The following is a 16702-nucleotide window of genomic DNA, read 5'->3' as shown; positions in this document are numbered from 1 at the left end:
TTAATTAACCCTCGTATTGAGTCTCTCAAAGAGGTTATTAAACTTTATATCAAATGCACCAGTTCAGTTAGAACCTGGAGGTTACTTGCGTTGCCTTTTTCTGTGCCGAGGGAACTCCTTTCGTGCGTCGCTCCAGAAAGAGGCCTTCCCGAGGTTGTCAATTGGTTGGTGGTCGGTCGATGTGATGTCTTCTTGGGCGTTGCCTGATGATGCGGAGTTGTGCGCTGGTTAGAGTTCGGATCAGCACAGACGTTTGGGTCACGGCTTGCGGCAAAACTTAACTAGAACACGAAACTCTCAACGGAAAGAAATAAAAAGAATTAAAGTAAAAGACAGAAGTGTAAGGATCTCCTCATGTTTCCTTTAGAGGAGCGGCTGGCATGCAGGCCAGGCAGCGTCGAGACGCGGCGGCACGAAGCCGTAAGAGAGTGAGAGCGAGAGTATGGAGTAAGCGTGTAAGAGAAGAGTAAGAGCGTGATTTGATGGTGTCCTGGGTATTTAAACTCAGCTTTTGGACACATCCCAAATGGTGTCTTGACCAATTAGAACATTGTCCTAAGTCGGGGTACTGCTGGTTCCTCCTCCCAACCATAAATCACAATGTTATCTGATCAGTCCCGTGGTCCCAACTTTCCCGCTCTTGGCAAAGTTAAATTTGGACATGATTTCGATAACAAGACTAAAATACATTTTACAAAGAATTGAATTATAGAAACATTTCAAGAATGCAATTTCAAGACCATGCATACCAAACACCAATATAAACCATTAAACTATTCAATAGTTATCAAAAGGGACATACACAATGAGTGATTAAAACATAATAGACAAATGTGTGAGTTACATAAGTGATAGGAAGTTATACATAGAAATGATGAGTTGCTCCTAAGTTCTTTTACACATTTAAGGTGTATATATGGAAAGGCAGTTTCCTGTGCCATATTGTGACCATAAGGATGTGTTCTGTGAGAAACAAAGAGGTCAAGAGGGTGTAGAAGGAATTTCAGGCTCTGTCCTCTGTGGGGGAGAGCCCACCAACTGAAATCTCTAATGATTGTCATGTGATGTTCAGGATGTGCATCTCTTTGACAATTAATCTTGGTTACTTGCTCCAAATTTGACAATCTCCTTCCTTGCGATTATGAACAAGTGTCCTTTTGTGTTAATGTTGCGAGTTCTTAGTTAGTTAGGTTTGCTTCAGGCTGGCTTGAGCCAGGGTGTCAAATGACAAATTTTACGACATGCTGGTCATGCTGGAGTTGCTGGAATTTGTGGAGTTTGAGGCTGTAGAAGTGTTTTTACTTCTAATCGAATCTCCTGAATTGTCTGATTCGCGCTGAAATCCTACAGCCACCTATTGGTCAAAAGTGATAAACCATTCATTAACCGTTAATAATGAAATTTCCAAAAATGCTAATAGCTTCTGATTGCATTGGCCTTTATAATTTAATATTATCAATTATATTAATATCAAAATGAAACTGGTCTCGAAATATTCATTGGGTCTTGCTGACAACATGGATATCAAACTTCCTATCCGCCATTTTGGTTTCTGTTAAAAACCTGCTTTTTCAAACTTATCTTAGATTGTTTGTCTGATTTTCACCAAAATTGAGTCAGCTCATCTTCAGACTGTGCTGACAAAAAGTTACGGATTTCATGTTGATAGACAAAACTATTTTTCTGTAGCACCGCAACAAATTTGAGGCATGATACCAGACTATGTCTGAGACTGTATCTCTGCAAAGCTTTGACATAATGACACCGAACTTTTGTGTGTGCCATTGTCACCTCACACAGAACACATATCACATTACTAGTTGTTGTTTTCATGATTTTTCAGCCAGTTGCTAAAATCAGCTTAAAATGACAAAAGTTTCAGTTACTCATTGCTACAGTTGGTCTGAAGCTTGTTGCCTTGCTTAGTGCTTGCCCCCTTAATTGCTCCTTGAAGTTATATTTGTTGATGTTGTTTTTTTGTTTTTTTTTTCCTTAAAAAAAGCTTATTTTTATGTTCAATCTGTGCTAAGTCAAGCATAATTAATGTTAATGCTAAACTATAACCCTAAGAATCAAGTTTAGGTGCAGAACTTGTGCTGCACTGTTTATGCTATGAACATAAATGAGACCTTAAATTGTGCAGTTTATTGAGGAAATCTGTGCTGTCGTTTCACCTAGCAGCAAATAAACCCTATAAACTTGGAGAGACCATATCTAGAATATCATAGACTTGAGGTTGTGCTCTGTTGACTTGATCCACTAAGCATCCATCCAGAACATTCTAACAACCGTATAGCAACCACACAGATCACCTTAGCATAATGATGTTACGTTTTGCATCAAACACCATTCATATCTTTTTCAGAAAGTGTAAAAGTTAAGTGTAATGTTATAATTTTTTTGTAATTTCCTGTGCTGTTATGCTGTTATTCGGGTTCAAATTAAAGAAGCCTTTGAAGATCAACTCAAACTGATTGTCAACAGTCACATATTTTAAACCTCATCAACAGGAATCTCCTCTCTGAATTGCATGAAAGTGAAATGAATCGATTTGCGAAGACAAGGGAGATTTTGGAGGCTTAAAAGAATACCCCGGAGAACATCAGCGATAATGAAAATACAGCAGAAATTCATTTTCAAATACAGGATTATGATAGATCTTTTGTTCTGTCTGGATGCATTTTGTATTGTTTGATTTGTCATTTGCACTGAATGTCACAAGTGATTTTATGAAACTGAACATGTCTAAATGAAATAAACTCATCACACATTTTCCATTAAGAAGAAATCACCTAATAGGGAGCAGGAGCCACACACTTCCAGTCTGTAATAATGAACCACTATTATATGAATGATTCTCTCATATTAAGCCATAAACGTGTACAGCACAAAGAGTTCAGATAGTAAGTTGGATATATATTTGTAATCTGAACTCCAGGACCTTCACGTGGACTACTTCCCCTTCATGTCGGCTTGCTTTATCATCCCTGCCGGTTGACTTCCTGTTAAATCCAAATACTGCCGTGAGCCTTGAACTCTGATAGCATTCTAGTTTGTTTTACGATAAAACATGGTGTGTTCCCATGTGGACTTTTGTTCATGAGATTACAAATACCAGCAAACATCCTCTCAGGCCCAGCTGTTCTCTACCAGGTACTCTCAGGATGTAAAGGTTACACTAACAATGTGCTGAGGATATTGGCATCTCCTCAGATACAATGGAAGTAACCAGAGGCCATCAAATCAGTCAATGTTGATTATATTTCCACTGGCCGTAATTGGGGTGGATTTAATGAGCGGTGACTGGGTCTCTGGTCATAAATGAGTGGCAATGTGATGTCCATGTGTGGGGGTTTTACAGAAGATGAGAAGACAAATGAGATCGTCGGAGCAAGCAATAGACCTTGATTGGAATGGCATCTGTGTGTCACACATATCACACTAAGCAATCACAAGCTCCACAATCTACATAAGCCATAAAGTTGAACAGAATTCTGTTGGACATAGACAAGAATGTACATCAGTCCATAAGCCAGGAGTTTCAAACCTGTCTGTTTCACAAACAGGATGATAAAAATTAGCTTGCACAGCATGATAAGAATGAACTAGATTTTTCCGCCATGCAGAAGTTGACACCACAATGCAAACAGCGTTGATCTGCAGTTGCTAAGATGTTCTGGATCGTTGCTTTGTAGAAAATGCAGAGCAACAAATTTTTCTGTTGAACGCTCCATAATTGCAGTTGCTCTGTCCATGTCTATCATCCATGATTGCTTCTTGTGAATTATTGACCTCCCAAAAGGTCATTATCAAAATGTTTAATTTTTTAATTTTTTAAAAATTTATTTAATTAAAAAAAAACATGAATAAATTTTAAAAACAGACATTTCAAGAAGACATTGGGTGGAACATATCCAGCAGTCCCGCCCCCTTTTTTAAATAGCCAATAACGTTTTCTTTATATCACAGCTTGGGCCAGAGCTGGTGAGCTTGGTAAGGCCACATTTGACAGCCACAATCTCAGCCATATCGCATTATATATATAAAATAGCATTCTGTGTAGAATTCAAATGTGTCCACTACGTTATGTGTTCTGCACAGAGTCTCGTGTATGGTCTGCTCTGTGCTATTGTGTGTCAGGACCGGAGCAGACTGTGTGCATGCTGCGGCAGTTCATGTGACACAAAGTGAAACCAGACTTCATTCACCCCAACTGAATGCATATTTACACTGTCTGAATCATTCCCTATCCCCAATATAGTCCACTACGTGCATACAGCATACAGAAAATATTAATTCTGTGAACAAGTGACCGATTTCAGCTGCAGCTTCGGAGTCTATTTATATGGTAGGGGGTAAGGTCTTTATGGTCTTAATAAAAAGTCAGTAATATACTTTGGTTCAAAATTCTCAATAGTAGTGTAAAAAAAAAACACCCTTTACCTTGTCAAAATCAGCTCTGCAAAATATTAGCTCATTTGATTACATGGGCCCTTTAAATGCAAATGAGCTCTGCTCGCCCTGCCCCTCTCTGCTGTGGGATCACGAGGTTTAATGTTTACTTTAGCCACATTTAGCCGTGTTTAGACGCATTTAGCTGGGTTTATTGGCGAAACTTGCCAACAAGCACATTATTAAGAACGGCCATTTGCAAAGGTGCAAAAAAAAACCTTATATTAACTTCTGCTGTGGGTGAAGCTGCATCAGGAACAATTTGCACGAACATAGACACATATGTAGATCAGGATCGGCGCTTCCCTTTTAAAACCGAAAGTAACGCTAATCCTCCGCGTCTTCAGCAGCTCAGATGTCGGGAGTAAATGACTACTGCTTTGTTCATTATTACATCCAACAACAGAACACCTCAATCGCTCAGTTAGAGACTTTCCCTGCACCTGAGGCTAAGGTAAGATGCTCATGTCAATCAACTGTGTTTCATCACAACAACAAGAAGCTAAGAATGACCTGATTTTAAAGATTAAAAAAATACCACTGGATGGATTGTTATCATTGTAGGGTGGCTGTGTACACAAACTACCAATACACATTAATGTTCAAACAACATTTTTTAAATTTACTGTTCATGTGTCATTGGTTTTATACTATGTACATGTGAAGGATTTTGATTTAAAAAACATTTTACTGATTAAAGTCTGGTCTTATATAAATTCTGCAAAATAACATTGACACCATAAAAAAATGTATATCATTTTATGACATGTTATTGTTAGATAAATAAATAAAACTATTTATGAATAGAATGACAAAATATCATGTAACTAAATACTAGGAATGACAAAAAAAATAAATACTAAAACTTAAACTAATACAAAAAAGAAAACTTAAAGGCCCAGTTTCACAAACAGGTAGGCCTGCAGCGACGCGTTGACGACTCGGTTCTAAAAAAAACGTTGACGTCAAATCCAGTAGTCGACACATCACGCCCACTCACCAGACGCATGTGGGTGACCAAAACAAAGCAGCATGGATAACGAAACTCCGTCCACTTCTCAGGTTCAGCAGCCTGCACTCCCAAGCAATACATGTCATCAGAAACAGGGCTCGACATTAACGCTTGTCCGGGACATGTGGATTTTGTGAATGGGCAAGTGAAGGAGAATTTTACTTGTCCGACCGGACAAGTAACCTGATACACCAATAACAAACAATAACTAGCGTAGCACCGAAACTTTGGTGAGAATGATTCTGAGTAAATAGTGACTGAAAACGGACAGTATCAAGTATCAAGCTTGTGCAGCCTATCTGAATCACGGAAATTTTAAAACTAATAGGCGCAACAGCATACACAAAGAAACAAACATACTGCGGTAGAAAAAATGATAAATATTGTATAACATATTATATAGGTAAGCAACATTACGATTGCAAACGTGACATTGATTTTATACAACAGTAGTTCAATAAACTAGTATTTAATATTAACTGACTTACATTTTTAGACACATCACTGACTGTTTTTGTTAACGAAATAAGCAGCAGAACAGTCGCAAATCTGACAAACACACAGCGGTGTTTCAATACTGAATGATTTAGCATTTAATTTAATGAATGGGGTGAGTCAGTGAACGAACTAGTTGAATCCGTCTATGGTTGAATCCGTGACTCACTCATTAAGACAGTGACTTACTGCCACCTATTGGTGGTTCGGTTTCATATTTAAAAGTATTGCATTTTTTCAACATTTTAGATTTATATGTTAAAAGTACAACATTATTCTTATAACATTATTTATGTATTTGCAATTTTACTGTGTAAATGTATTTTTTTGGAACCTCTTCATTAAACAGTCTAAGTAAATACATTTAAATAGCATTTTCGATGCAGACTGGGTTTTTCCTGTGCAGTGGAAAGATGGAGTTTGTTGATACTGATTTAATCTGAATGGTAACCATACAGAGTCTAGTTATTCTAATTGAATGTATTGATAAAATTTCAGAATTTAATATAAATGATGACACATTTAGTAAGGTTAGGAAAATAAAGTTAAAAAGAATCAATTTAAGGCAAATATCACAAATATTCTGATTAAAGTAAGACCTTATAGAGCAGTGATGAGACTATTGCTTCAGAAAAGATTAATTTACGGCAAAAAAAAGGCTCTTTTTTGCCTTGGACAATAATTTTTTTTTTACTCGGACAAGTGAATGTCTGATTTACTTGTCCGAAGGACAAGCACATGTCAAAGCTTAATGTCAAGCCCTGTCATCAGAAAACAACTCGCCGTCCTACCTGAAAGGTGTGGGAATATTTTAAACACAGCCAGAAACGTAAGGGTATAGTTATATGCAGCCTTTGCAAGATGGAGCTAGCATACCACACCAGCATGACTTCCATGTGGGAGCATCTTTTAGGAGGAAACTGCTAATTATGTTTTTTTTAAAAAATAAGATAAATCATCTAATTAGTCATTAGAATAGTCGACTATTCGATAAAATAATCGCCCGAATAATCATTTTAAAAATAATCGTTTACCCCCAGCCCTACAAACAGGGCTTAGACTAAACCAGGATTAGGCCATAGTTTAATTAGGACATTTAAGTAATTTTTAGAAACGTGCTTAAAAAAAAGTTACTGGTGTGCATCTTGAGACAAAACAAAGGCACTGATATATTTTAAGATCAGTCAATGGAAGTTTCTTTCAGTTAAAACAGCTCAGACTTATATTTTAGTCTAGGACTAGGCTTAAGCCTTGTTTGTGAAACCGGGGGAAAATGTAACAATTTATTCCTTAAATTGTGAAATGAAATAAAAAGTCTTATTGTCCTTTGTGCCAAGTAGTAATCTCAGCTTTGAAGGGGTATTTCACCCAAAAATGTAAATTCTGTCATTAATTACTCACCCTCATGTCATTCCAAACCCGGATACAAAACGCAACTGACATGCTCAAGGCCCAGAAAGGTAGTAAGAACATTGATAAAATAGTCCATGTGAGACGAAAAAGAAGAATTGTTGAATAACGATTTTCGGTATTTTTGATTTCTTTGTGGAAAAAAAGTATTCTCGTAGCTTCACAAAAATAAGGTTGAACCACTGATGTCACATGGACTATTTTAATGATGTGCTTACTACTTTTCTGGGCCTTTAATGTGTCAGTTGCGTTGCTGTCTATGTAGGGTCAGAAAGCTCTTGGATTTCATCAAAAATATCTTAATTTGTCTTCCAAGGATAAACAAAGTTCTTACGGGTATAGAGCAACATGAGGATGAGTAACTGACAGAATTTTCTTTTTTGGGTGAGCTAACCCTTAAATGGAGGAAAACTGAACTGAACATAAACTGAGCTGAGAAAATGTCAACATTATTTGATGATGATCTGTATGCTGATATAGCATTTACATATGTGACCTGAACAACTAGATGCATCCACCATGTGTTTTTGCACTTGGTCAGATAGTTATCTGATCAGTGAAGTGACCAAGTGTAAACACGCATTCTGATCCCCAGATATGACTTCTGTTATTCATTCAGTGCAAGTACTGGGGATTTTATTATCTGGCAAGAGAAAAAAATCATAAGGTTAGTGAATCTTGAGAGTCTTCACAAATTAATAGAGTATTTAATTACAGTGACTCTTTTAAGTCTAAATATGTATCCTCATGAATACCTCCTCTTAATTACCACCTGTCATCCAATTCAGAGTTTAAACTGCAGCAATAACGAGAAGCCCAGACTATGGTCATGTGTACAGCCCAAAATAACTAAACCGGCAAGGATGGAGTGGATACGATTTTGTTTTTCGCTAATTCCAGCACTGTTTGTTTCCTTCCGCTGTATTGGCAGAGGCCATAATGCCGTCTGTCCTGAAAAGCTGGGAAACTGGCAGCTAACCACAGGGAAACATAATCCCAGACGACTGTTCACCAGCAAGCTCATTACTTTGACATTTTCTGTCTTGTGGACAAAAATTTAAAACAACTTTGTTGTGATCAAAGCAATCGCAATGTTAGACATCTCATTTGTAAGGTTGCTTGAGGGAAATCATCCTCGATAAGAAGCCATTCCCATTCAAGTAGCTCATGTGAAATCTTTGAGGGCAGAAATGCTGAGGAATTTCAAGGTGTGTTTTTTTGCAGGTTGGCCTTTTCTCTCAATCAAATTCTGGAAACTGCTCTTCAGGTGGATGTTGTTGAAGTGCAAGTGGTCCAGAGTGGGAAACTAAGTGAGGGGTGTGTGTATGATTACAGGTTGAGTGAAGTTGTGTAATGCTGTTCTTCAGCTGACGTGAACATATAGCAGCATGGCCTGAAGTTAATGGTAATAGATGGATAATCCTGCTACCCTTCTATTTTACATGCTTTTTGTCCCTCTCAGAGTATTTCTATGGCTACATTCACACAGTCAGTATTTACCAACAGCTGTGACTCAATTTGTTTCATACATAAAAAAGCAGAGTGAGAATAAGTTGAATAACGTCTGAATGCACATGGAACTGCAGTCAATCCCTGTGATAGCAGTGACATAACCATAAAAACAGTTAATATAAAGATTATGTATTTTAAGGATTTGGGACGGTTATTGTAAAATCAATTTTGGGCTGATTTCATCCTTCTTCAATGTGTTAAAAACTTTCCAGTTCTGTCCACTCAACTCAGCTTTGGCTAGGTCTCTCAATCCCATTTTTTTTTTCCTTGAGCACATTAAATAAATATGGTAAATGAATGCTCAAACATGCTTGCTTGATGCTGAGAACCAGTGAGGTTTGTTTTCATGTTTCAAATAAGTACGGTTGAGCTTTCGTTTACCATATTTGATGTGGTTCGTGATATAAACCAACAATGTTTCTTTAATATACTTGGATTCAGCATCTATTTAATGTGTTCTAGAGAGCATTTAATTGGACAAAGTTTGATGAGAAGCTGAAGTGCAAGTAATGTCATAAAAATCATTGATCCATATTGGCAAAAGTTAGTAATCCAAGCTGCTCGATTTATATGGATTGCTTTTATGATGTCTTTATAAACTTTGTAAAGCTTGAAAAGCTTGGTTTTATTTGTATTGACTTTCAGTAGAGGGACAGGAATCGGGTTTCATTGAAAATAGCTTCAGCTGTGTTTCAAAGATGAGCAAAAGTCTTTTTGGGTTTGGAATGACATGAGGGTAATTTCTGTAATTTATGACAGAATTGTACTTTTTAGATGATCTAACCCTGTAAGTTTGCCTTAAAAGATGAAAGTGATGTCTGCGGCAGGACTTAGGTTCCCAGCATGCACATCAGCATGAATAAATCATGCACAAACTACTGCTTTACTGTTCATTGATTTACTGATTACTGCACTCTTTGATGTGTACTGGGCTATTTGATGTTCATTGCATACCTAATCAAAAATATATTGCTATTATACAGTAGAATATTTATCAACATAATAAAATTTTAAAGGGATAGTTCACCCAAAAATTAAAATTCTGTCATTAATTACTCACCCTCGTGTCATTCCAAACCCATAAGACCTTCGTTCATCTTCAGAACACAATAAAAAAAAAATGTAAATCCGAGAGCTTTTTGACCCTGCATAGACAGCAAAGCAACTACCACATTCAAGGCCCTGAAAGGTAGTAATGACATGGTTAAAATAGTCCATGTGACATCAGTGGTTCAACTGTAACTTTATGAAGCTATACACAGAAAGAAAACAAAAATAACTTTATTAACTTTATAAACTCTAATTTTCAAACTATGACCAAAACCTAGCATTTCGAACACAACTGACATCTCTTTTTTTTTTTGATGTACTTTGCACCAGTGTGTTTGCTCTGTCCATCCTTTCCCTCCATCCTTACCAATGATAATCTATTCATAGCCTCCATGGGTAAAATAGCATGAGATAATAAAAGTCATCATAATTGCAGAAGAGGAAAGCCCATCACTGATGACAGTGCTCTCTGCATTAGAGACTGAAGTCACGCATTGCTGGTGGCAGTTTGGGTAATTAAACACAAGCCTGGTTTAATCCCGCTGATTCCTCTCATCATATAATAGTACACACACAGACATATGACATTAAAGGGATAGTTCACCCAAAAATGAAAATTCTGTTATTTACTCACCCTCAAGTTGTTCCACAACCCTGAGTTTCTGTTGAACATAAAAGAAGACTTTGTCAGCACTGATAGCCTCGTGGGCAGCGTGCCAATAAATGGCGCAGTTGCACTTTGGATGTCCGAGTTCGAATCCCAGCTCCCAATCCCCTTCCTCACTGTCCTACCAGGAAAATGCAAAAATGGCAAAAAAAAAAAAAAAAAAAAAAAATGTTGATAACCAGTAACAGTTGAGGGTAGCCACTGACTTCCATAGTATGAAAAAAACACTATGGGAGTCATTGGGTAACAGAAACTGTTTAGTTACACACATTCTTCAAAATATCTTCTACTGTGTTCAGCAGAAGTAATAAATTCATCCCTTTAAGGTCCAACAAATTCAAACGGCATTTTTTCCTCTTGCTGAGGGTAATTAGTTTAAGGGTAGGGTTAGCTGATTGCTCTAGTATGTTTAATGATGGACGTCCTTGAACTCAAGATGCTCTCTGCAAAGTTGAGCTGAAGGCCACCTGCTAGGAGTGATTTGACTCTGGTTCTCATGGCCGCATTCATTCGAGGCAGAATCAGCAGGGAGGTTCACTTTCAGAAGTGTGACACTACAGGACTATTGACTTGACACTTATCAGTGGGAAAGGTCTAAAAATGTGAAGGGTAATAGAGAAAAGGAACATTTCTCTACTGCTTTTTCTTTGTCTTTCACACAATTTCCCGAAGTCACAGCCTTTGTAGTTTCACATAACAGGACATTTGACTTTTACCATCAGATCTACTTTGCAGTTCATTCTGGTGAAAAATAGCTCAACTTAAAGTCCCCATGAAATCAAAATTGAAGTTTTCTGGCTTTTAGTATGAATATGTTAGCCTTAAGGTTATCTACAGTATAAGCTAGTGTGTTTTTAAAATTTACAAGATATAAGCATTCAAAACATAAAATCTCTTGACTTCTGCCAATATGGATCAACGATTTTGATGAAATCACCCTGAACTTCAGCTTCTCATCAAACTTTCTGTCCAATCAAATGCTCTCTAGAATCTGAAGCGTCCCATCCCGTTGTGAACGTAGTGCACTATATAGGGTATAGGAAACGATTCAGACAGTGTACATATGTATTCCATTGAGGTGAAAGAAGTCAGGTTTTGCGCTGTCAAGCAAACTGCCGCAGCGCGCACACAGTCTGCTCCGGTCCAGAGAAACAATAGCACAGAGCGGATCAGATGCACGAGTTGGTGCAGACCACAAAAAATATCAGACCCATTTGAATTCTAAACAGAAAGCTTTATTATATAGCGATATGGATGAGATTGTGGCTGTCATATGCTGTCAAATGTGGCTTCAAGGCCCAAGTTGCAATATAAATGAGACGCTATTGGCCATTTAAAAAAGGGGGCTTGATATGTCTCGCCCTGTCTTCCTGTTTCAATTAAAGTTACATACATATGTAACGCTGCGTGTTTTAAAGCACTTTAGTGGACCTTTAAATATGAAAACAGGATCGAAATGACTTTTTAAAACTAGCAAATTTGTAGAGGGTTTTTTTTTATAATGCTGCAGCAGTGTGTGTGTTGTTCTGTTCTTAAGTAAGTGGAAAATGTTTTCTGTTCAAACAAACCAATTTCACAAACATCTTTAACATAGTTATATTTCAAATGAACATACTTTTTTTTCTTCTTTTTTTCATACATATATATACATGTGTATATATATACATTTCATTCTATTATTCTAAAATATTCATTATCCTTCAGAAATCATAGTAATTTGCTGATTTAGTACTCAAGAAACATTTCTTATTATTATCAATGTTGAAAACAGTTGTGCTGCCTTATATTTCTGTGGAAACGGTGATGTTTATTCAATATAGTTTTTAAAAATATAAAGCTTAGAAGAATAGCACTTATTTAAAATTGTATTTAAAACTCTTTTGTAACAATATAAAAAATCTTTACTGTGAATTTTAGATCAATGTAATTTGTCTGAATAAATAAAATTTTTAAAAAAAATCTTACTGACCCCAAATTAAACTGTAGCATAACTCAATATTAACTACACAGATTTTCTTATTGACATCAAGTTGCTACTAAGTGCCTCAAACAAAACTGAGAATATCGAATTTGATTCAACAGATCAGAAGTGCTCACTGCAGCCTGGTACCTTGTGTGCAACCCTGATAGCAGCAGGCCAATCATATTCAAATTAGAGCTTGCCAGATTGAGAAAGCTCTTTGCCTTTTTGTGTACAATTGACATCAGATGGTCTCTGGAGGAGCAAAATATGGCTTAAACAGCTTGCTAATTGCTGTGCATATGCTGAAGTCTGCCCTGGAGATGAACTGTTTTGTTGATGTGTTTATGTCTGTTTCCTTGCAGCTACGCTTGGCACTCTGGACTTCAGCCTTCTGTATGATCAGGAGAACAATGCCCTGCACTGCACTATCAACAAAGCCAAGGTAGGAAGCGCCCTCAGGAAAGGGTGGTTAGCATTTGAGTGTGTGACCGATTCACATGCACAAATCCAAATGCTCATTTTGCAGCCAGTGGGCTACTTCTTAAAACTTCTTCCTCCTGTTAGTATTGTATAGGGTCTATAAAGATTTTGCTCTGTCCTCTTTGTAATAGGGAATGTTGTGCTCCAGGGGGATCCCCTTGGCCTCCGTTTGCCAGTGTGCTCTTTTCTCTGTTGTCGTGTGGCAGGCATTTCCCCTGACAACAGACTGCTGCTAGCATCTGCTGCTGTCTGTTTTGCTTAGTATTCAGTCTAGACCGACTTTGTCCCTACAGCGGTACGCTACAAGCAATCTCTCTCTCTCACTCTCTCTCATCTTTTCTTCCTGTTTCTTGTGCTGTTTTCTCACACTCTGCCTCTGTACCTTTGTACAACGCTGCAATGAAAGCGCAACACTTCAATAGTTTTGTTTTATTTATTTAATTTTTGCTGTTTATTCTCAATTTTTTCTGCTTCAAGAGGATCTGCTGCAGGAAGAACAACTTGTGAATTCTTCTAAATTTTTAATAATGAATATTGAATAGTGGTGCTCTCTGTTGCATACGTAGGGAACCATGTATAGCTGGTATTTACATTTAAATGGATAGTTTATCCAAGAATGAAATTTCAGAAGCCATTTATTAGCATTGTGTGAGGGTAACCCTTAAAATTTCAAGCTGTTTGACATAACTTCAAATTTGGCTTTTTAATGTTTATAAGACGAACCATGACTATTTTTTAGATACTTATGTGCCACTTTAGTGGTGTTTCTGCATCCTTTGAAAGCTTCAGTCCCCATTCATTGTAATTATGTGGAAAGGAGCAACCTTAAATATATTATTTACCACAATATATTATATTAATGTTCTAATATGATTGCTTGCTTGTATTTTCACCATTTTTTCAGTGTCACAGGTGATGAAAAATTCTTCTTTTTTTGCAATTGTGAGTTTACATCTTGTAATTCTGTCTTCATTTCTCAGAATTGTGAGATATAAATTCAAAATTCTAACTTCTTTTCTCAGAATTTCATGATATAAACTCACAATTGTGAGTTATAAAGTCAGAATTGTGTAATATAAACTCATGATTGCAAGAAATAGAGTCAGAATTGTGAGATAAATACTTGCAATTCTGACTTTTTTCTCACATATACAAGTTTGTATCTTGCAATTCTACCTTTTTTCTCAAAATTACATTATATAAACTTGCAATTCTCACTAATTTTCTCAGAATTGTGATATAAACTCAGAATTGCGAGTTATAAACTCATGATTACAAGAAATAAAGTCAGAATTGCAAAATACAAACTCGTATGTGTGAGAAAAAAGTCAGAATTGCAAGTTTTTATCTGGCAATTCTGACTTTTTTCTCACACATACGAGTTTGTATTTTGCAATTCTGACTTTTTTTCTCAGAATTGCATGATATAAACTTGCAATTCTCACTTCTTTTCTCGGAATTGTGTGATATATACAGAATTGTGAGTTATAAAGTCATAATAGCGGGATATAAACTCATGATTGGGAGAAATAAAGTCAGAATTGCAAGAAAAAAGTGCAATTCTGCCTTTTTTCTCACACACAAGTTTGTATCTCACAATTCTGACAATTTTTCTCAGGATTGCATGATATAAACTTGCAAGTCTCACCTCTTTTCTCAGAATTGTGTGATATAAACTCAGAATTGTGAGTTATAAAGTCAGAATAGAGGGATATAAACTCATGATTGCGAGAAATAAAGTCAGAATTGCAAGGAAAAAACATGCAATTTTGCCTTTTTTCTCGTAATTGCATATTAACTTGCAATTCTCACTTTTCTCAGATTTGTGTAATATATATCTTGAGTTATAAAAAAGTCAGAATTGCAAGATAAAAACTTGCTATTCTGACTTTTTCTCACACATACAATTTTGTATCTCGCAATAAATAAACAAAAAATAAATAAAGTTACTTGCGGCTATTTATCTCATAATTCAGACTTTTTCTCAAAATTGCGTGATATAAATTTGCAATTGTAAAAAATAAAGTCTGATTAAAATTAAATTAAGATTTTCTTGCAATTCAGACTTTATTTCTCAAAATTGCGACTTTCTTTCTCAGAATTGCAAGTTTATATCACAGAGTTTTTAGAAAAAAAGTCAGAATTGTAAGATAAATAGTTGCAAGTACCTTTTTTTGTTTTTCATTCAGTGGCGGAAATAGGCTTTCATAGAATGCAGTTTGAGTTTATAATGGTGTTATTAGGTATTGTTTATATACTATTATAGTTTTATTAATGTTAACAAACAGTTAACAAAACATTTTTCAAAGTTTTAGTTTAAGCTAATGATAATAACATAATTTTATAAAATATAAAATTTTATATTTTTTTTTACATAGTGCTTTAAAGATTTGTCAGACTTAAACTCTGAGACTGTGAGAAATTCTCCTTATTGTGCACATTCCCTAGAACTCTCTATTTATTTATTTTTTTAAGATTATGACAAATGTGTGCATTGAAAGGTGTTTATTTAACTTATTGAATATCTGTCAGTTGTCTTACTGAAGGGCTGTGATGCATGCATATATCCCCTAAAAATGTGTCTGGCAGGTTTGACCCTAAACCAACCCAATTATACAGGGCTTCTCTAAAGTCGATTCTTCAGAACATGTTATTTCAAAGAAAAAGAGCATTTCACGCAGTCAGACAATCAACAGATTGTACTATAATTGCTCTCATTGCTCAGTGTAATCGCTAACACCAATGCAAGAAAGAAGGATTTCCACCAAAATCTAGTCAGTGTCTATTCAGTTACAAAATGCACTGCATGAGCAGCTGTGCAGCTCTTTGTAGCAGAGGGCTCTCTCTCTCTCAGAGGTCTCTCAGAGGAGCCACTGATTTGGGTCTCTGGGTCTCTCTCTCACTCTCTCATTCTATCTAACACTAAGCACTCAAATGTCACCTTTGATGACTTCTAATCGCTCTGTAAAGCAAACACCTGCCTGCACATCCAATTTTTTTCTGCTCTACTACTTCATTACACTTTCAATTATGACATAATGCTCAGACAATCAACCTAGCTTGTGTTTGCTTTGGAAAATCAAATTGAAGATTAAATAACTTTTTCCACATCAATCTCCACTCCATACACCATAATAACAAAGCAAAAAATATGATTTTAGACAACTTAGCAAATTTATTCAAATTAACGAACAGAAATAAGTGCATTGCATTAGTATTCATACCCTTAATGCACCATTCTTCACTTCACCACTTTACCTCTCAAGCTCTGTCAGCTTGGATGGGGGCAGACGCACATTTTTAGGTTTCTCCAGAAATGTTTGATTGTGTTCAAGCTCAGGCTGTGGCTGGGCTACTCAAGGACATTCACAGAGTTGTCTATAAGCCACTCTTGCTGTCTGCTTAAGGTCATTGTTCTGTTGGAAGGTGAACCTTCTGCCTAGTCTAAGGTTCTGAATGCACTGAACTAGGTTTTCATTAAAATCTCTATATTTTGCTGTCTTCAGCTTTTCTTCTACTCTGACAAGTCCATCAGTCCCTGCTGCTAAAACACAGCCCCACAGCATGAGGCTGCTACCAGCACACTTTACTTCTGGGATGGTATTCTCCGGTGATGAGCAGTTCCTGGTTTTCTCCAAACATGATGCTGGAATTGAGGTTC

General features: G+C 36.5%; 1 protein-coding gene across 2 annotated transcripts in view; it reads left to right on the top strand.

Moving 5' to 3' along the window:
- The window catches only part of doc2b (double C2-like domains, beta), a 131596-nt gene that overhangs the window by 35789 nt on the left and 79105 nt on the right, over positions 1-16702 (top strand). For both annotated transcript variants that reach the window (XM_073839841.1, XM_073839842.1), the window contains exon 2: positions 12924-13003. In XM_073839841.1, the coding sequence (XP_073695942.1) occupies positions 12924-13003 (80 nt within the window). The remainder of the gene's footprint in view (positions 1-12923; positions 13004-16702) is intronic.

This window comes from Garra rufa, chromosome 5 (assembly GCF_049309525.1).
Source record: "Garra rufa chromosome 5, GarRuf1.0, whole genome shotgun sequence".
In the NCBI taxonomy this organism is placed as follows: Eukaryota; Metazoa; Chordata; class Actinopteri; order Cypriniformes; family Cyprinidae; genus Garra; species Garra rufa.
The sequence above is the reverse complement of the archived record's forward strand: the minus strand, read 5'-3'. Positions and strand labels throughout refer to the sequence as shown.